Source organism: Botrytis byssoidea (genome assembly GCF_014898295.1).
Source record: "Botrytis byssoidea strain MUCL 94 chromosome Unknown BBYS_011, whole genome shotgun sequence".
Classification (NCBI taxonomy): Eukaryota; Fungi; Ascomycota; class Leotiomycetes; order Helotiales; family Sclerotiniaceae; genus Botrytis; species Botrytis byssoidea.
The window spans coordinates 147224-167840 of record NW_024065852.1 but is presented as its reverse complement, the minus strand read 5'-3'; the positions used below and the strand labels follow the sequence as shown (position 1 = coordinate 167840).

Sequence of the window (20617 nt, the reverse complement as noted above, 5' to 3'; positions counted from 1 at the left end):
GCCAACTTCCTTGCGTGCATTCAGTGATTACAGGGAATAGAGGTATTTGGAGCATATAATATTTGACTCGCAGAGGAATTCAATCATGCTATGCTATGGTAGGTACTTTGCAAAATAGCGATAGCCAAGTCTTCAGCAATATAGATGCTATTAACCGGAGGAGCTGAGCTGCAGGTAAGCACGCCCTAGATGTTGGTAATTAGATCAAATGTGCTCATGTGGAAGAGGGGATTTCGATACGAAGGGGGAGGGTAGTGAGGAGATAGATAATGGACAAGAAGAAATGTTGATATAAACGGGGTTTATGTATGCGGTTTCTTCGTGTTTGGTATTTTGTTTGTCGAGTTGAATATTGGGAGAGATATTTTGCTTTGCTTTATATTTCAGTGTGCTATAAAGGCAATCCTCAGCATCACATCATATCATGCAACAAAGAGTTTCAATTCTCGGCGCTGGACCCGCCGGCCTCGCACTCGCAGCCGATCTCTCGCGCCACGGCACAAATGTCCTAGTGTATTCCCATCCCTCGCATATCTCCCACTCTTCTTCTATCCTCTGCAATGGGCATCTCGAGCTCTATTCGCCCGCTTCTATTGATTCTGCAAATCCAAAACTCACCTACGATATCGGCGACGCGGTTTCCTTTTCCAAATTCCTGATTTTGACTGTTCCGTCTACAGGACAGGAAACCATCGTTGATGAATTGCGAGTTTTTGATTTGGAGGCTCATACTATTATTGCTATACCAGGAAATTTGTTCTCGCTTGTTTTTCGAGACATGATCGGGGATGTGAAGGTGAAGTGTGTGTTGGAGACGAATCTATCGCCGTATTCGTGTAGGATGAGTGGGGGGAAGTTGTCTGTGTCGGGGAGGAAGAGTCGATTTTCTATTGCAGCGTTGGGGAGGATTGATGGGGGATTGAGAGAGGAGGTTAGGGGGATTTTCCCGATGGAGTTGTGTTGGTGTGAGAATGTGGTGGAGGTGTGTTTGGGGAATATTAATGGGGTGTTTCATCCGGTTATGATGCTGATGAATGCTGGTCGGTGAGTTTTGCTGTTCCCATCTAATGTACTTTTGAATGGGATGAATGAGCACTAAAATTATCCAGCATCGAAAGTCCGGGATCATTCTTCCTTTATAAAGAAGGACTTACGCGCTCGGTATCGAACGTTATTCAAGCAATCGATGCTGTGCGTCTTCAGATTGGGAGCGAGTTGGGATTTAAACTCGATTCTGTCCTGGATGTTTCGAATAAATGCTATGATCAACACTTCACCGATTTAGTTGAGCTAGCGAGGAAATCGGAACCGCATAATGGGCTACACGCGCCGAATGAGATGGAGAATAGGTTTATTGCAGAGGATGTGCCGGATTTGCTTGTGCCGTGGTTGGTATTGGCGGAGGGGTTGGGGGTTAGGGTGGAGAAGCTTAGAGCGGTGGTGGAGTTGGCCGGAATGGCGATGGGGAGGGATTATTTTGAGGAGGGGAGAGGGTTGAGGAAGTTAGGGTTGTTGGGTTTGGGGAGGGGGGAGTTGGTGAAGAGGTTTGGGAGGGTTGGATGATGGGGTTATGATGTGCATATGGTAATTGTGATATACATACACTTGTATATTGATGGGTTTAACGGGATGGCAGCAATTTGACTGTTATGAATCTTTTGATACAAAGTGAAAATGGAAGATGGATATAACATTTCACGATTGTGACATGTATTGATACTGATCAACTACTGTGAAAGATATAATGTCTGGATGTCACTTGACTGTTGCCTTTTCAGAACGTATATTTAGGTACCTATATGTCATCCTCTCACATCTTAATGGAACCAGAGAAAATGTTCCGTACAATATCAGAGTAAGTATAAAAACATTCTGCATGTAAACCAAAAGAAAAATATAAAGAGCGTCAAAATGTATAAAGGAATTTCATAGGTGTATTGGAAGGGTTGTCACTTCAGCATTGTGGGTATGTGGTGATGAGTATATATTGCCAAATTGTGCTACATTCTTCAACAATCACTAAATCATCCATGGTTCAGTGGTAGCCCGACCTGATCGAGTTCACTCGATTATCACTCTCGGTCGTCTAGTTGGTTTATGACGTCAGACTGTAATTGTTCATTGTAATCTGGATGTCGCGTGTTCGACTCACGCCTGAGAGACTTTCTTTTTGGATTTTTTTCTTGGATTCATCTTAGATGATGATGTTGGAAGAGACTTTTCGTTTTTGGAGGATAATGGCTCGAGATGGCTCGGGCGGTTCGGTTAATGGTGGGGTGGGGTGGGGTATTTTGGTTTCACGTGTTGATAAGATAATAAATGTTTCAGAATGCTATAATGTGAATTTCATAGGTATGGATGTTATACATACCATACATAGGTACTCTAAGCAATTCAAGAAATATGCTTTGATTCAATTATGAACCAACTATTAACTATATTGCGCTAGCATAGTCGACCTTTTATTATAATTAGATCTCCAACATAGACAGCAAGATATTGCTAGCGTTGGAAGATTATATAGCTAGCTTGAGAGGGCATGATATTGATATGACATTTAAAATGATTCCACATTCTCCAAAAGAGGTTGGTGCATTGTAGATCATCCGACCTTCACCCGTGTACTCGTATGAGTCGCACTCATTTCATCGGCGCGGGGAAATTTAAATAATTTTTTTGTTTCCTCTTTCATCTCCAACCCCGCCATTCCCTCAAAATTATATATCGAAAATTCGAACAATTCTCGAGTTGTGCTTCATCGCACAACAGGCAGAGACAGGATGGAATACCTTAAATTGCCTGGTGATTCTTGCTTCACTCCAGCTGAGACTACGAAGCTCGCGGCCAGAATCAATGATGTTCATCAAGTGAAGGTAGAACTTACGGGTGTTTGGATTCATTATGCACATTTGAGACACTCGGATCCAGAAACTGAAGCCAAGATCAAACAACTGCTTCCAGTCTCAGGAGTGGATTTGGAGGCTAATTTGGGAAGCAAGATTTATTGTAAGTCGTCACTTATTCATTGTCCAGCACAACTGGGCAGTGAAAAGTAGTTATCGAGGGTTTCAATGCGCGCCCGCCATGGCCCCTCGTCACTTTTTACATACTGCAGTGCAGTGTAAGCAGACACTAACCCTCCAATCTACTAGATGTTACTCCAAGGAATCTTTCTCCATGGAGTTCCAAGGCTACAAACATCGCACATGTCTGCGGTCTCGAACCCCAAGTTCACAGAATTGAAAGAGGTCGGGCTATTTTGATAAAGTTCGCGGAACCATCTGAGGCAGAGGTGAGCATCAGTGATTTCATCTCAGTACATGTTCCCTTATGTGGAGAATTATTTGGAGATTCGATTCTATCTGGATGCTCAGACCAATTACTGACTTCCTAATTCTCAAGAAGGAGGATCTGCCATTCAAAGATATCCTTTACGATCGCATGACCGAGAACATCAGTGCCGAAGAACCAGATGTGCACAAAATTTTCGAAGAAGGGGAGCCGATTCCCTTGGAAGTTGTTGATCTTTGGGTAGAGGGTTCAACACCAATCGAAGTTTTGAAAGCATACAACGTGAAGCGTGGTCTTGCTCTAGATACCCCAGAAATGGAATACCTTGTTGAAAAATACACCCAACACGGCAGATCACCTACCGATGTCGAATTGTTTATGTTTGCGCAGGTCAACTCTGAGCATTGTAGACATAAGCAATTCAATGCAAACTGGACAATTGATGGCATGGGTATGGATATGAGCTTATTTGGAATGATTCGAAACACCCACAAGAAAAATCCAGATTTCACCGTATCAGCTTATAGCGACAATGCTGCCGTTTTGCAAGGAGAGATGGCCAGTCACTGGGCCCCCGAATACTCTACTGGTAGTTGGAAGCAAACCCCTGAGGTTGTGCATATCCTAGCGAAGGTGGAGACTCATAATCATCCTACAGCAATCTCACCTTTCCCAGGAGCAGCGACCGGTTCAGGAGGAGAAATTAGAGATGAAGGTGCCGTGGGTAGAGGTTCCAGCCCCAAAGCTGGTCTTTGTGGATTTTGGGTTTCAGACCTTTTGATTCCGGGTCATAAGCAACCATGGGAAATGGATGTTGGCAAGCCAGCACATTATGCCAGTAGTTTGGACATTATGTTGGAGGCACCAATTGGTAGTGCTAGATTTAACAACGAGTTTGGTAGACCATGTCTTGCTGGAACCTTCCGTACTCTCCTTACAGATGCAGATGCCTCAACGGACGAGTTTCGCGGATACCACAAGCCTATCATGATCGCTGGTGGACTCGGTACTGTTAGACCAGAACATGCCATCAAGAATGGCAATGACGTCAAACCAGAAGCTCATGTAATTGTTCTTGGTGGCCCAGCAATGTTGATTGGTCTTGGTGGAGGTGCAGCCTCAAGTAACACATCTGCTGGAGAGAGCTCAGTTGAGCTTGACTTCGACAGTGTTCAGCGAGGAAATCCAGAGATGGAAAGAAGAGCTCAGATGGTTATTGATCATTGCAGAGCCTTGAAGGATGAAAATCCTATTGCATTCATCCATGATGTAGGAGCAGGTGGATTATCCAACGCTTTGCCGGAGCTTGTTAAGGATGCCGGGTACGGTGGTAAATTTGAGCTTAGAAATGTTGAGAGTGCGGATGGCAGTATGAGTCCTTTACAAATCTGGTGCTGCGAAGCTCAAGAACGTTACGTCTTGATTGTGAACAAGGAAGACCTTGGTAGATTTACGAGCATCGCTAGTAAGTTTCGTCTTTAAACGTAGTAAATCTTGTACTAATCATTTACAGAACGTGAACGATGTGGCTTCTCCAATGTCGGAACTGTTGTTCCCAAGGATCAAGATGGAGTTGCCAAGCTTGTGGTAACTGATCGAGATTCTACAGAGCACCCTACACCCATCGATCTCCCCATGTCTACTCTGTTCCCCAAAGACAGAAAATTAGAAAGAATCGTTCAGTCTAGGAAACCACAGCTTCTCCCATTCAACGCAGAGAAATCCCTCAAAGAAGCATACCCCCAAATCCCCGATCACGATCTCTTAAGAATGGCCATCGAGCGTGTCTTTTCCCTTCCATCTGTTGGCTCCAAATCCTTCCTCATTACTATCGGTGATCGTTCCGTTGGAGGTTTGACCGTTCGCGACCAAATGGTCGGACCATGGCAAACCCCTGTCGCAGACGTAGCTGTCACAGCTAGTGCTCTTAACATTGGTGGTAAACTGAAGACTGGTGAGGCTATGGCTATGGGTGAAAAGCCTACGTTGGCTTTGATCTCGGGTGCAGCTTCGGCTAGAATGGCTGTTGCCGAAAGTTTGATGAACATTGGTGCAGCACATCTTCTCGGCAACTTGCCTCGCATTCGTTTATCTGCAAACTGGATGGCCGCAGTCAACCAACCTGGTGAAGGTGCAGCTTTGTACGAGGCAGTTCAAGCCATTGGAATGGATCTCTGCCCTAAGTTGGGAGTCAGCATCCCTGTCGGCAAAGACTCAACATCAATGAAAGCCTCGTGGAAGGATCAAAAGAGCGGAGATTCTAAAACAGTCACAGCTCCTATGACTGTGGTTATTTCAGCCTTTGCGCCAGTCGCAAATGTTCGTAACACATGGACACCTGCACTCCGAAGACTTGAAGATGTCGGAGAGACTACATTGATGTATGTTGATCTTGCTCAAGGTCACAAGGCTATGGGTGGCTCAGCCCTTGCGCAATCTTTCGGTCAAGTTGGAGATGAAGCACCGGATGTCAGAGATACTGATCTCATTATTGACTACTTTGATGCTTTACAACAATTACATGAGTCAGGAGTAGTATTAGCTTACCATGATATCTCAGATGGTGGTTTGTTGACTACCATTGCCGAAATGATGTTTGCTGGTCGATGTGGCGCTGAGATCATGCTTGATGGAGTTTCTAAGAGCGCATCCCCATCTCACATCATCGAAGCTTTGTTCAACGAAGAACTTGGTGCTATTTTCCAAGTTCGAAAATCGGACGAGGTCAACTTTATGCGATGTTTTGCTACCTGTGGTCCTCCACCAGGACTCATCAGAAAGATTGGACGAGTACCAACTGCATCAAAACAACAACTCGCCATTCGCTATGGACAGAAGCCAATCTTACACATGTCAAGGTCTGAGCTTCAACAACAATGGACCAAGACATCTTACCAGATGCAACGTCTCAGAGACAACGTTGATTGTGCTGACGTCGAATTTGAGAATATTAAGGATGATCGTGATCCTGGTCTCCACTATACCCTTACCTACGAACCTAAGGAGAACATTCTTCCATTGACGGCATCAATCACATCCACCTTCTCTAAGGCACCTCGTGTAGCTATTCTCCGTGAACAGGGAGTTAACGGACATGCTGAAATGGCATTTGCTTTCAAGGCTGCAGGATTTGACCCTATTGATGTGCACATGACCGACATCATTTCCGGACACTATTCTCTGGCCAATTTTGTTGGTATTGCTGCCTGTGGTGGTTTCTCTTACGGTGATGTCATGGGTGCTGGTCGTGGATGGGCAAATTCCATTCTTATGCATGAACAAAAAGCTAGACCAGAGTTTGAGAATTTCTTCAAACGTCCTGATACATTCGCACTGGGTGTCTGCAACGGTTGCCAAATGCTTAGCCGCATATCTGAACTTATTCCTGGTACTTCTCATTGGCCTGTCTTCACCGATAACCAATCTCAACAATTCGAAGGCAGAGTCAGCATGGTGAAGATCCAAGACAATGCCAAGAAACCATCTGTATTCCTCCACGGTATGAATGGTAGTTCCTTGCCTATCGTTGTTTCACACGGTGAAGGTCGAGCTTCGTTCAAAAATGACACAGACTTGGGAGCCTTGAACTCTGATAACCTCATCCCAATCAGATACACAGATAACTTTGACAAACCCACAATGAGATACCCATACAATCCAAATGGTAGCCCTGAGGGTATTGCAGCAGTGAGAAGTTTGGATGGAAGAGTCTTGGCTATGATGCCTCATCCGGAGAGAACTATTATGGCAGATGTCGGTAGTTACGTGCCAAAGGAGAGTGCAGAGGAGTGGGGAGAATTCGGTCCTTGGGTCAGAATGTTTAAGAGTGCTAGAAGATGGGTCGGATGATTGGATTGTTGTGACGTGAGATGATATGAATGGGATACATGGAGAAAAAAATGGCTAAAGTTGGGTTAAGATATCATTGCATGCATGCTTGCGGTATTAGTGTAGATGGAGTTTAGGGGTGGATATTGAAATGGATAGATGGTTATCACGCGAACATTGAAAAAATTGGGTTCTTCTTTTGCATGGTCTTGATTTGTTTGAATTAGATGTGAAATCTGAAGTATTTTGGAGCTAATTGCAACTATTTGTGGAGAACAGCCTAATCCAGGACTTTCTGGATAAGAGCAACGCAATTTTACGCCCTTCACCCTTATTTGAATGCATCGCTTTGCCGTCTCTTTTCTCAGAATACCCTCAACTGGAGTGAGCGCCTTACTCCATGCCTAGTATTCGAATCATTCGTGGGTACGTACTGTGGTGTGTTGTTGCGGCGGGGATGGCTATACTACGGCATTGCGCTTTCTTGCCAACGATATCTGGGGTTCCAGTAACCGCCGTGCTCATTGTGTTCTAGGCTCGATATTCAGTGTATTAAGTTCCGCCCATGATGATATTCGAGAGGACTATTTGTTAATCTCAAAGTTACTTTAAAGGATGTATATATGAGGTGGTGCGATATGTGCATTAGGGTTATTGAATCAGTCAGACGCATATATGAGAGGGTTTGAAATTTCCATTCCTGCCTCTTCTCCATGACTGTAATTAGGAGGCTCAGTCGCTAAGATCTTGAGATCTTGAGATCTAGAGTCGTATATAAAGGTGCCGAATGAAATGTGACACCTGTTAGTGAGACTCTTGTGGGGAGCTCAATGCTGACTTCTGAGGCGAATGATAGTTTCATCGAGGATAAGAAAGGAGGATAAAGTGGATTGAATTACTCGATAAATCCTGGAGTACACTTCTCCCCTCGTGCACATTTCAAAAGAGTTCTAGCCAGCATTCTGAGCCCTGAGACGCTTGATAATTGCTTCATCCATATCGTGCTTATATTCGAGCTGGGTAATCCTTTGTTGAAGCTCTGCAATTTTTGTATCTTTGGTTTTAAGAGCTACGCGTGTGATATCCCGACCTTTCACGATACCAGATATTTTAAGTGCATGTCTGGCTAGAATTTGACGTAGTTGAGCGGAGACTTCATCGTCGATGTGTTGATCCTTGAGGAGATTCATAATGTCTTCCGTCATGTCGTAGTTTTGCGGCGAATCCACTGTGCTGCCCTTGGAAGGAGAAGCCATGAACTTGGGAGGTGGACCCATTGCAGCATCTTTGAATCTCATGGGAGAAGGTGTCTCCGCGGGACTAAATAAAACGGATCGTTCATTCCCATCCCACATCCCACCATTTATTCTTTTGCGGCTCGTAGAAGGAGTGCCAAAAATGTCTTCGTCCCGTGTACCTTTTGTCGTAGGCGTAGGATACATACTGGCACCATGACTTTCTCCTTCGCCCCGCTTTCTTTTACTCCCCGGTGTTGCTGTCTTGCCATCCATCTTCCCCTTTCTTGGGGTCTCTGGAAAGCTTCCAGGGTCCGTTCTCTCAACAGTCTTGACCGCTTTCTCCTCATCCTCTCGAGTTAAAGGCCACGCCCCAAACTCATCATCTTCCTTCTTCCCAATATCTTCAAGCCATTTATTACTAGCAATCGCATGCCCTTCTAACGTCCTTTTATCTTTCGATGGAGTTACTGGTGAGTGTGATTCGGGTGTATGAGGTTCCGTTCTTGTATTATTCAGAACTGCGCCCATCTCTCTTCCTTTGGCTTTATCGTCCCAAAGAAAGAAACCGCAGCTAGAATCTTTTGGTTCTTGACATGTGTAGAACCATCGACCTTTATTTGCTCCTTCTTTCTTGACCTGGAATCTTACGGCGGGTAGTCTGGGGTTGCAATTACCTGTCGCTATGTTAACTGAATGATAAATAGATATGTCGTTTCGAGGTAGCTTACATTTCCAGTTGCCATCAGAAAATAGTCCATTCAGAGCAACCTTTGTTGGTGTTGCTTTGAATGATGGTGCTTTGGATGGTGTCGCTCTGGATGGCGTTGCTTTGGATGGTGTTGCTTTGGATGGTGTTACTTTGGATGATGTTGCGCTATTGCGCTTTTGAGGTTTATTAAATACACTATACATTGTATATTAGTATGAGATGCAATTAGGTGTAGCAAGTCTTTCAAAGTATCATCGTCATTTCAAGAAGTGGTGGTAGTGAAACATCTCCCCTCTTGTTGACTTCGTCACCATCGCAACCATTGGAGGGATGATTAACTTTATCCGTTATCTTATCGGAGAAGTCGATCTAGAAACTGCATCGACGAATATCGGATTTCGGATAAAGTCAAGTACCGATCAGTAAAATAAGGTTATTATGTCATCAATTATGAGATTCATTAACTAACTATCTCCAAATTAATTATTGTTGAATCTGTTGATTTGACACAACATCTAATTCAATTCTTTCTAATTGTCATTGTCAAACAGTTTTTCGTGTCTATGAACTTTGCATTATAAAGCTTATCACGTCTGCCATTCCTGGCTTCAAATTGCCAAAACTACCACAGCCAAAATGGGTCTCGTTTCATTCATCACTGGCTATATAGCCCCTATGTTTATCATAATATCTCCCATAACGTCGTATGCGGATCAGACATACTCGATACATAGGAACAAGTCCAGTGCGGGATTTTCTCTGGATATCCCTTTGATCATGCTTGTAGCATCGTTCTTGAGGTACGCTGTCCTGCAATGAACATCGGAAGACTAATGCTAATCCTCCTTCTAGAGTTTTTTATTATCCTGGAGCCCATTTCGATACCTCCTTACTGATACAGTCATTCATTATGATTGGGATGCAAATCATGTTGTTGAAGGTTGCGCTTGATCATCGACCATCGCCATCGTCGAAAGGAGGAGACGCAGCTATACCATTTGCTGGGCACAGAGACGGGGATGGAGCGTCAAGACCATACAACTTCTGGCAATGGCGTTCCCCAAAACCGTACGCATTGATTCACTGTGTTACTTACCAAAGGGTTACATGATGCTAACGCAAACAACCACAGTTACTGGCAATTCCTCCTTTACCTATTCATAGCTCTCATCGCGTGCGAACTCATTCTCTCTCCAGCTCCATGGTTCTATTCCGTCTACTCTGACGCAATTGGCTATATTGGACTCGGCGTAGAAGCCACCCTCCCAATTCCCCAAATCATTGCAAACTACAAATCTCGATCCTGCAAAGGTTTCCGTTTTTCAGTCATGGCCAGCTGGATTGCCGGTGATATAATGAAGATGTTCTGGTTTTTTACGGCCACAAGTGCTATACCATGGGCTTTCAAAATTTGCGGAATGTTCCAGATGTGCTGCGATTTATTCTTGGGGTTGCAATTTTGGATGTATGGAGATGGTGATGGAAAGAAGAAGGATGATGACTTTAGAGCACCAATTGGGGAGAAAGATGGCCGGTTATCATGAAATGAATGAGCCGAGAATCGGAAGTAGGGTGAAGAGCCGAACAAAATTTATAGATATCTGTTGATGAACAAGCGAGACGAACGAACGAACGAAACTAGAGACGAAAATGACGGGAAATGTTAGTTAGAATACATAATGAAGTTGGAGGATTTTCAAACTTAGTAGAAAAATGTTAATGGTACATATAAATTTAATTAAATTCCTTGATTGATGAGCATTTTGTCCTGAAATTAATGCAGACCCCTCATACTGAATTCACAATTGCTTCATCTTGGACTTGTCCTGAGGAGTGGTTCCCGTGTAAGTGACACGATTGACTTTCGACAGCCTGCCAGCCTGCTAGCGTGTATTTAAAGAACTCTGTCAAGCGAGAAGAATCATCGAATACCTAGGTAAATTGACATCCTAGTGGTCGCTATCCAGCTTGGCACAAATGCTTCGGTTCACTTTTTGGAAGCTAGATGTCGCGTATCAATTAGCTAGTGCTCGAACTATTTCGTTTAATATACATTCTATTTCCATCTCACTCACTGAACTTCTTTCTTTTCTTGAAAGTCGATAAAAATGTATGGTGAAATCCTTAGCGCCAGATTCGTTTTCGAAACTAATTCCATTAGGATGCTGGTTATGATTGAAACATCAGATAGGTCTTCTATTATATAATTTCATTAAATGTCCCCCTCCAATGTAGTTTGGTAATGATTTTGATACATTAGACGAATGCTTCGAAAGGTCCTTAACCAAGTCAAGCAATGAACACTCTATGCCAGTCATTCTATTCATTCCAGCATGGTAGCCCCTTCGATAGTCTCATAAATAAGCTTGTCTCTATCCAAGTACCATAGTTAAATTTCCTACACTTTTGTTTTTGTTGAGCCACTATGGAATGTATTCATGCAAATACCTTCATAGATTAGATGATCTCCAAAGAATTACTGTTTTATAGGCATTCACAACCGAAGTTTACAGAAAAAAGTAAAAATATCTGTTCCAAACATTACGATCTGCTTCACTTCGACTCGTTTATTCGTAGAAATAAGGAGTAGCATATTACCACATTGATGAATCGAAGTAAGAGGCTGGGTACTTCCAACAAGCAAATGCACGAACCCAAACCATCCAATTGGCCGTCTCAATTGCCCAAAGTATAAACGCGTTCATACCCTCTCAAAACCTAACCAATCTCACAACATAAATCTTCTCTCAATGTAACACATTGAATTCTCTACAGGCTGAAACTCTCACATTCCATTGGCCACAAAGCTTCCTGCCAATAAACCCCCAAGCCTCGTCTGTGCGAGCTCAAATGAGGGGTAAATTTAGCGGGAATGTAACAAAGGAGGGGTAAGCAACATCGAACCATAAAATTCAATTGTATTGCTGAAGCTCTCTACAAAATCAAAATTACTCTTACTTTTATTTATTGCAACTCCAGTGTCTTAAATATTCTCCATTGTGAAAAATTATTAATTGAACCATTTTCAAAAAATGAGAGGCGTAGTAATCAAGGACCGTAATTCCCCCTGGGAAGTCTCTAATGATCTGGAGAGACCTGTTCCGGGAAAGCATCAGGTTTTGGTGAAATCGTTGGTTACAGGAATTAATCCTTTGTAAGTTCTCCGTTTCCCAGATTCCTTACTCACTCCCTCTTCTTCGTACATCACCCATCTTACCAATACCTCTTACGAACATATCACTGACCTAAAACTGAAGGGACAATATAATGCGACAGACCGGTTCCCTTATCCCATCCTACCCAATAGTACTCGGCTGTGACGCTTCAGGAGTGGTTGTTGAATTAGGCCCTGGCGTTGAGAAATTCAGAGTTGGAGATGGCATTTTTGGATGTGCGACGAGAGTCGGAGAGGAGGGCTATGGTACTTTTCAGGAGTTTGTATGTTTGAGGTTCCTTTTCCATTCGGACAGGATACTTCGAATGATGAGTGAAACGCGTAGTCTGAGAAATGAGGTTGGGTGGGAATTAGGAATGGAGAATGGTGGACTGAAACGAGAGAGAGGCTAACGGTTAACTATCTCCAATAGCATTTAATGGATGAGAAACTGGCGTTTAAGAGACCAGAAAGAGTGTCGGTTGAAGAAGCTGCGACAATTGGAGTGGGACTTTTGGTGAGCAAATCTTTCCTTCTTGCTAGTCACAAATACCATAGTATTTGTGAATGAGCAATACTGACTGCAATAATGATAGACGGCAGCAATTTGTCTAGATGAGGGAAATGATATCATGTATCCTGCCACTCGCGAGAATCAACCAGAATGGTTTATTGTTTTAGGAGGCACGTCGAACGTCGGACAATACGGAATTAAGGCTAGTGTATCTATATATATTTGGAAATATTGGCATTGACGAACATCTAGCTTGCGAAACTGTGCGGATACCAAGTCCTTGCTTCATGCTCGCAATCTAATGCTGAGGTGAGTTTCGCAAAAGGGAATAAAGTTGAAATGAGATTTGTGAAGTAGCTAACCTAACCCACAACAGCTTGTCACATCTGTCGGTGCAGATGCAACATTTGACTACAAACAATCTACCGAAACACAATTGTCTGAGATCGAAAAAATTACATCGGGAGAGTTCGCGGGTATATTCGATGCGTCGGCTGCTAGTTCCACCGTAGGCTTGGCTGTTTTGAACACCAAATCCACAGCCAAAACACAAAAAACATTCTCGACCACGAATGATTGGTATGTTAAAGCTTCCAATCTCTTCACGCTCCGGAAATAACTTCCACTAAATAATAAATAGGGACGAAATCGAAGAACAAAAGGATATCAAAATTTATCACGTCCACCTTGGACAAATGGGAAATTTTGGAGAGCCATTAGGCGACGCAACCAACAGCATTGTAGAGAAGCTAATCCCAAGACTTGAAACCTTGCTTTGGAAAGGACTATTAGAGCCAAATGAAGGAGAAGTAGTTGCGACTGGATTTGGAGGGGTAAGTTTTGGCGTTGATCTTTCGACGAAAAATGAGATTGGAGGGAAGAAGATATTGGTTAAGCTGCAGGATTCGTAATGCGGAGGTGCATTCATCAATATGGTAATCATATGATGCCACTTATTAGTCTTTAGTGAGAACCCTTTCGGTAGTGAAGACTTAGTTTATCTGATATGAGTTATTGAATAAATCAAAGTGCAGCCATGTGACGGGAATAGTAAGCGTGAGTGTAACGGGATATATTTCAAAGTCCATTCTGGGAACTTCTGGTTCAGCTATTTGCTGAATGATATGTGTGGAAATCGAACAACTCTTCGACAAGTCTGGCCTTCCAATCAGAATTAGATGTTGAGCTGACTGCTGTCCGGATCGGGTCACAGCAAGGGACAGCACGTATGTAGGCCTGACTTGGCAATGTAACTCTCGGGTGAGGATCTCTTGCAGCCCTTCAGCATTCAAGTAATGCATTCACCTACCCACTCATTACTTGGTACAAGTGGTGGACGTCCGTACTATCTTCGCCTCTATACTGCTTCATCATACGATCGCTTTCAATTATCACAATACTATCTTCGCTCATAATTGCGTCTCGTGGAGCTTCTCTTGGTGGGAAGATAGTCGGACGTGATACTGCACTGTTGTCTAGTTATGACTTTATTGTTTTTGGTGGTGGAACAAGTGGGCTTGTCGTAGGAAATAGATTGTCAGAGATTCCAGGTTAAGATTCACTCATTTTGTTGCTTTGGATAAAAGGCTTACCGTCAGTAGCGACAAACGTTCTCATTATTGAGGCCGGTGAATTGTGAGTGTATAAATATAGTCTGACGTAACCATCTGACGATGTATAGTGACCAGGGAGAAGACTTCATATACATTCCACTGTTCGCAGGAATTGGGAATGGAGCGATAGGGACACAGTATGATTGGAATCTAACCTATGCTCCCCAGCCAGCTACAAACAACAGGTCAATTGCCATACCACTTGGTAAAATTGTAGGCGGTGGTTCTTGTTTGAATAAGATGACTTTCGATCTTGCTGGAAAAGAAGACTATGATCGTTGGATAGAAGTAGGAGCAGTTGGTTGGAATGAACTCTTTCCATATTTCAAGAAAGTAAGCACATTATATGGAACGAATTGAATAATTCATGAACTAAATTTCTGTCCATCAGTTGACTAATTTCACACCACCTGCACCTGAAATTGCAAAAGAATGGGATATTCAAACGGATTCTTCAGCACACGGATATAAAGGCCATGTAATAAATCTGTGCTGAGAATCGACGTACTTGCTGACCATGTCTATAGGTTCATTCAAGTTATCCAAGATTTAATTGGCCATCATTCAGTTGAGTACATTGTCCTAATCAAACTACTTTTACTGACATGTTGGTAGAGTACTTTTTTGCGTCTATGAAATACCTCGGAATACGCAAGGTGTTTGACTCTTTGAATGGAGATGCAAATGGTGCCCTGTGGAATCCACAATCACTAGACCCGCTCAAATTCTAGAACCGCTTATTGGAATAGTGCAAGTAATCGAACCGATTTGCACCTCTTAACGGGACAACAGGTGACGAAACTGATCACTAAAGTAAATAACGATGGGGTTGCAATCATTGGTGTAGAGGTAAATGTTTGTCGACCACATTCCTCCAGTAACGTTCTGACCACGAGAATAGTATGCAGCTGGCTCCAATTTTTCAAGATCAACCGTAATTGCGGCGAAGGAGGTAATTCTCGCAGCTGGTGCTATCCATTCACCTCGGCTGCTCCAACTCTCTGGAATTGGAAGCTCTCCTTTACTTGAACAATTCGATATCGAAACTGTGGTGCACTTGCCAGGAGTTGGGGCGAATTTCCAAGATCATCCATTGCTCAGAGCTAGTACCACGTGTAGGTTGTTAAAGCAAAAGTCTATAAAACCATCCGCTAACTGGAGAAATAGTGGATATTTACCTTTCCGCGAACAATTTGACCAGTAATGCGACTTTCAATGCCGAGATGCTAGCATTATATAGGCATAACAGAACTGGTCCGTAAAGTGTATTAAACTTCCCAAATAATTCTAATCGGGCAAAATAGGTCCATACTCGATAGAAGGGGGAGGCGCATATGCATTTATTGGAACCCGTTCCTTCACCAATACAACTTCACAGATTGTATCCTCCGCTTCATCTATCACCCCAGCATCATATTTACCATCCGATGTCGACTCGACTATCTTGGCAGGATATGAAGCTCAATACAAAATCCTCACTCGAGATCTCGCATCCAACAAAATGCCAATAATGGAATTCATTTTCGGAGGAGGACCAGTTTTTTCTGGTCTTCAGCATCCATTTTCCCGTGGATCGGTCGCGATCACATCCGCCGATCCTTTCACTTCCCCATCAGCAAATCCTGGATTCCTTACTCATCAGACAGATCTGCTTCTATTAAGCGCTGCAACTAAGTATGCTCGTAGAATAATCAACACACCAATATTCGCACCGCTATCGCCGGTTGAGACAGTACCAGGCCCGAGTGTACAAACAGATGCGGATTTTGAGGCATGGGTTCGTTCGACTATTGGAACGACATTCCATCCGAGTGGCACTACCTCTATGATGAAGAGACATTATGGAGGAGTTGTGGATTCCAATTACAAGGTATATGGGGTCAATAACTTGAGAGTAGTTGATGCGGGTACTTTTCCAATGATACAGAGTGCGCATTTACAAGTGACTGTGTATGCTATGGCTGAGAGAGCTTCCGATGCCATTAAGAAGTCGTGAAGACTTTGAGGCAGATGCTATGATAGGATGATGTGCTGAATCACATATGAGCAGATAGAAGGATAACTATGTTCATCCCAATCTTGTTGCCCTTCTTGCTGCTGGAGTGTTGAAAAAGCAAAGTATGATGCATACATTGCCACCCCATAAATCGGTGTCGTGATATCCAGTAGAAAAATTGAGGGTATAGATCGTTGTCTAGAGATTTAGTGAAGACTTAAGAGTCTCATCCAATTGTACCAATGTGAAGTCATCGAACAGATCTTCGCTTTTATGTAGTGTTCTCGAGTTTGGCAATTGTTAATTCTGAGGTGCGATTGCAAGAAAAACAAAACACGCTAGCATATTCTCCAACACAGGCAGGTACGTGCCTATAAGCGAACTAAAGCTGGGCTTTCCTCTCCTTCCATCCAACTCTCCAATTATATTTCACATCGACTTTGGCATTTTGTGTTTATCTGTTGTTGATCTACTCCCAGGGCACATTTGAGTATGAGGTGTTTGCTAAAGTTTACTCGACTATAATAGTGATATTACTCCGTCTTCTTTGAAGGCCAATGAACCCCCAGGATTGAGAATATGGTATCCAAAAAATCCAAACTCTGGTAACGACATATTTATATTCGGAACTCTACGAATCGTCAGTTCTACAGACGAGAACTCTTCATACAAAAATCCAGATGTATTGGTATATCACCAGAACATCGCGGCGCAGATTGGTTCCTCGTGTAAACGCAGTATTGACGCTGTTCGTACGCGTGCCTATGGGGGCTGGGTCCATCCGGACTTTGATCGATGTTAGATCGACTGTCTTTTGATAGATATGTAAGGGAAGCTTGTGAGTTCCAGCCAACGATTCTCCAGCTGAGCTGTCATGCAGCAGCCAAGAATATACTTTTCCTGGGTAATGTCCCACTTGAGCCAATCATACGGATAAGGCAAAAAGCTTCTTGAGCCCTATATCATGCCATGCCAATGAATGCACAGACATGGACATTTCCCAGCTGCAGGGTCTACACCGTAACGTCTCACATCAGCCGAAAGTTACACATGAAACAGAGAGAGTACCGGTCAAAACACAGACTATCCTATCTCCACTGATGAGTCTCCATGATATCTTAACAACTACTTCGTATATAACACGCAACTCCACAATTTGATAAACATTAGTAAAGACTTCTTACGATTAAATTCACTCACAGCATTGTCGCCGATATTAACGGTGAACATTCACCAATCCCATGAGTTACAGCCTCAGAGCTTCCCCACCAAAATCACTCCACCAGCCCCCCAAACCACCCCACTATAGCTACGAATACACTCGTATCTAGATACATAAACAAAACTCTCCCTCAAAGATCTTTCAATTCAACATCTATTCCAAAATATCTCTCAGAATGTCTCATTTTTTCCACGAAGCCAAAGCTGCCATCGGCGACTTTGTACATGAAGTCGAGTCAGAGGTGTCGAAGGTTGCAGGAATCTCAGACGGCGAGAAACACAGCCACACTCATATCGGAGAGGCATGCCATGCACTTCATATAAATGGAAATGAGAATAGATTTGGCAGTTTCGCTCCTCCAAGAACTGGCCATGATATTAAATGGCATATCGACGGGTGTGCATATATGTGGGCTGTATCTGTCGCTTTGGAAGAGGCACAGGAAAGTATCTGGATTCTGGATTGGTGGCTTACCCCTGAGCTTTATTTGAGAAGACCCCCATCAGCAAACGAGGAATATAGAATCGACCGTATGCTTTTGGCTGCTGCTGAGAGAGGCGTCAAAGTTAACATCATTATTTACAAAGAGGTTACTAAGGTCTTGACATGTACGTTTAATCCTCATTTCTGGCCACATATCACGTGGACTAACCCCGATGTCAGTATGCTCTGAGCACACCAAGAAGGCTTTAGAGGTTCATCCTAACATTTCGGTATTCCGACATCCGGATCATGTTCCAAGCGGTATTCACGTCGAATCGGAACTTATTACCGACTTGAAGAATTTCAGTTTGCGAGACTTTGATCTTGCACAACTTCCTAAAGAGGGCATTGAAGCTTTATATGGAGCCCGAAATGATGTTATTCTTTACTGGGCACATCACGAAAAGCTTTGTCTAGTTGATAGCAAGGTCGCTTTCATGGGTGGTCTAGATTTGTGCTTTGGTAGATGGGATGTGAATCAGCATCCAATTGCTGATGCACACCCAAGTGACCTAGACAATATTGTTTTCCCAGGTCAAGATTTCAATAACGCAAGAGTGTATGACTTCCAGGATGTTGCAAATTGGCAAGAGAATAAGCTTGATCGTACGAAGTACTCTAGAATGGGATGGTCGGTATGTATCTTGGAAATACTCAACGAGTTGTCAGACAATGAAATCTAATTGTTGTTGTAGGATCTATCAATGTCGTTGACAGGACCAGTTGGTAGGTTAATTAGAGATACTCCCCCCTACTATACTCCCAAATTTGAATGGCTAACACTTCAAAGTCGAGGATCTCCGAGCTCATTTTGTTCAAAGATGGAATTTTATTTTCCGAGAGAAATACGACACTCAAGATACAAGATACACAGCATTGTCCTTGATTCCTAATGATATTCCTGATGGATATTATAACGAAGATGGTACAAATGTCGGTTCATCTACCGAGGGTGCAATCTCCGATACATTCCGTCGAGCGGGTACATTTTTTGGCAGATCGGGAGGCAATTCAGGGTATAGGGATGATCAAAGCGGCGTTTCTATCCAACTTGTAAGAAGTTGTACTGAGTGGAGCAATGGTGTAGCCACTGAGGTAATTCTGTCGTTCCAAAAATCATGCCGCAGGATACTAATCTAGATAGCACTCAATCGCCAATGCCTACATTGAGGTTATTCAACGAAGTCAACATTTCATCTACATCGAAAACCAGTTCTTTATCACCGCCTGTTCCGATGAGCAACATCCTGTTGAAAATAAGATCGGAGCGGCGATCGCAGACAGAATCATTCGTGCTTATCAAAATGGCGAACAATATAAAGTTATTGTTTGTATGCCAGCAGTCCCAGCTTTTGCAGGCGATCTCCATGCAGATGATGCTTTGGGAACTCGTGCAATTATGGAGTATCAATATAATTCAATCTGTCGCGGCGGTAACTCAATTATGGAAACAGTTGCTAATGCCGGAGTACCCGATCCAAAGGATTACATCCGATTCTACAATTTGAGAAACTATGATAGACTTAACGATAACGGTACGATGGCTAGAACCGAAGAAGAAAGTGGCGTCAGTTATGAAAGTGCTAGAAAAGAGCACGATGATATCGTTGGTGCTGGATATGGCGGTTACGGTGAAGACACTGGTGCTCGTAGGGGCCAAGAAAATTACGAGTATGACCAATACCAAAGAGCTGCCCCTCGTTCCCAAGAACATGACACAGTAGCAGCATGCTATTTGGAAGATGGTCCATCTATTACATCCATTCCTTGGAATGGTTCCCCCGAAGCTGAGCTCGATGCCTTCGTCACCGAGGAACTTTATATCCACACCAAACTTCTCATCGCCGATGATCGTGTTGTAATCTGTGGTTCGGCTAACCTCAATGATCGCTCCCAGCTCGGCACTCACGATTCTGAAATCGCAATCGTAATCGAAGACACCGAGACCGTTGATTCATACATGAACGGTCGCGAGTTCCGAGCCGCAAAATATGCCACCTCTCTCCGTAGACAACTTTTCCGAAAACATCTCGGCATGATCGCACCACAAGATTGGACCAGACCTGATGCAAACTATATGCCCATCAACAAAGATCCCAACGATTACGACTGGGGCTCCGACTATGATATCGCTGTCCAAGATGTGTTCTCTCCCGAATTCACAGATCTATGGAATGGTCGTGCGAGAACTAACACAGAAGTTTATTCGAAAGTTTTCCATTCCATCCCGGCAGATAATGTGAGGAACTGGGATGATTACCATGAATTTTACGAACAGTATTTTGTATCGCCTAGTGATAAGGATACCAAGGAAGAAGATAAAGAGCCTGCGAGATATCTTTATGGACATGTTGTAAAGGAAGAATTCCCAGGGGGCGTGGAGGAGGTTAAAGAGGAGTTGAGCAGGGTTAAGGGTATGCTAGTTGAGATGCCGCTATTGTTCATGGATGGGGTCGATTTTGCGAAGGAGGGGTTGAGTTTCAATGCTTTGACTGAGACGATTTACACTTAAAAGAAAAGTTTGGATAAATGTCGGGATTGGAAACTTGAGTCCTACCTCGGGGATGAT

At 43.4% G+C, this 20617-nt stretch overlaps 7 protein-coding genes across 7 annotated transcripts; 6 read left to right on the top strand and 1 right to left on the bottom strand.

The window, feature by feature from the left end:
- Nucleotides 1-282: 282 nt before the first annotated feature.
- Nucleotides 283-1563, top strand: EAE97_006067 (uncharacterized protein; the record flags this gene model as incomplete). The annotated part of the gene is made up of 2 exons (XM_038876580.1): nucleotides 283-1044; nucleotides 1110-1563. Exons 1-2 carry the CDS (start codon nucleotides 425-427, stop codon nucleotides 1561-1563), a joined length of 1074 nt encoding a protein of 357 aa, XP_038732287.1. The 5' UTR covers nucleotides 283-424.
- A 1217-nt stretch (nucleotides 1564-2780) lies between these two features.
- Nucleotides 2781-7338, top strand: EAE97_006066 (uncharacterized protein; the record flags this gene model as incomplete). Its single annotated transcript, XM_038876579.1, has 4 exons — nucleotides 2781-3006; nucleotides 3153-3292; nucleotides 3403-4756; nucleotides 4805-7338. 4 exons carry the CDS (start codon nucleotides 2781-2783, stop codon nucleotides 7138-7140), a joined length of 4056 nt encoding a protein of 1351 aa, XP_038732286.1. The 3' UTR covers nucleotides 7141-7338.
- A 731-nt stretch (nucleotides 7339-8069) lies between these two features.
- Nucleotides 8070-9269, bottom strand: EAE97_006065 (uncharacterized protein; the record flags this gene model as incomplete). The annotated part of the gene is made up of 2 exons (XM_038876578.1): nucleotides 8070-9031; nucleotides 9086-9269. 2 exons carry the CDS (start codon nucleotides 9267-9269, stop codon nucleotides 8070-8072), a joined length of 1146 nt encoding a protein of 381 aa, XP_038732285.1.
- Nucleotides 9270-9702: 433 nt separating this feature from the next.
- EAE97_006064 (uncharacterized protein) lies at nucleotides 9703-10610 on the top strand (the record flags this gene model as incomplete). The annotated part of the gene is made up of 3 exons (XM_038876577.1): nucleotides 9703-9866; nucleotides 9919-10134; nucleotides 10199-10610. The coding sequence occupies 3 exons, from the start codon at nucleotides 9703-9705 to the stop codon at nucleotides 10608-10610; spliced, it is 792 nt and encodes a 263-aa protein (XP_038732284.1).
- A 1488-nt stretch (nucleotides 10611-12098) lies between these two features.
- EAE97_006063 (uncharacterized protein) lies at nucleotides 12099-13645 on the top strand (the record flags this gene model as incomplete). Its single annotated transcript, XM_038876576.1, has 7 exons — nucleotides 12099-12220; nucleotides 12324-12504; nucleotides 12654-12737; nucleotides 12817-12936; nucleotides 12987-13043; nucleotides 13111-13313; nucleotides 13375-13645. 7 exons carry the CDS (start codon nucleotides 12099-12101, stop codon nucleotides 13643-13645), a joined length of 1038 nt encoding a protein of 345 aa, XP_038732283.1.
- Nucleotides 13646-14407: 762 nt separating this feature from the next.
- On the top strand, nucleotides 14408-16343 carry EAE97_006062 (uncharacterized protein; the record flags this gene model as incomplete). Its single annotated transcript, XM_038876575.1, has 5 exons — nucleotides 14408-14680; nucleotides 15062-15196; nucleotides 15249-15462; nucleotides 15515-15601; nucleotides 15652-16343. The coding sequence occupies 5 exons, from the start codon at nucleotides 14408-14410 to the stop codon at nucleotides 16341-16343; spliced, it is 1401 nt and encodes a 466-aa protein (XP_038732282.1).
- A 1397-nt stretch (nucleotides 16344-17740) lies between these two features.
- Nucleotides 17741-20560, top strand: EAE97_006061 (uncharacterized protein; the record flags this gene model as incomplete). The annotated part of the gene is made up of 5 exons (XM_038876574.1): nucleotides 17741-18173; nucleotides 18229-18683; nucleotides 18744-18774; nucleotides 18839-19143; nucleotides 19193-20560. The coding sequence occupies 5 exons, from the start codon at nucleotides 17741-17743 to the stop codon at nucleotides 20558-20560; spliced, it is 2592 nt and encodes an 863-aa protein (XP_038732281.1).
- Nucleotides 20561-20617: the final 57 nt, after the last annotated feature.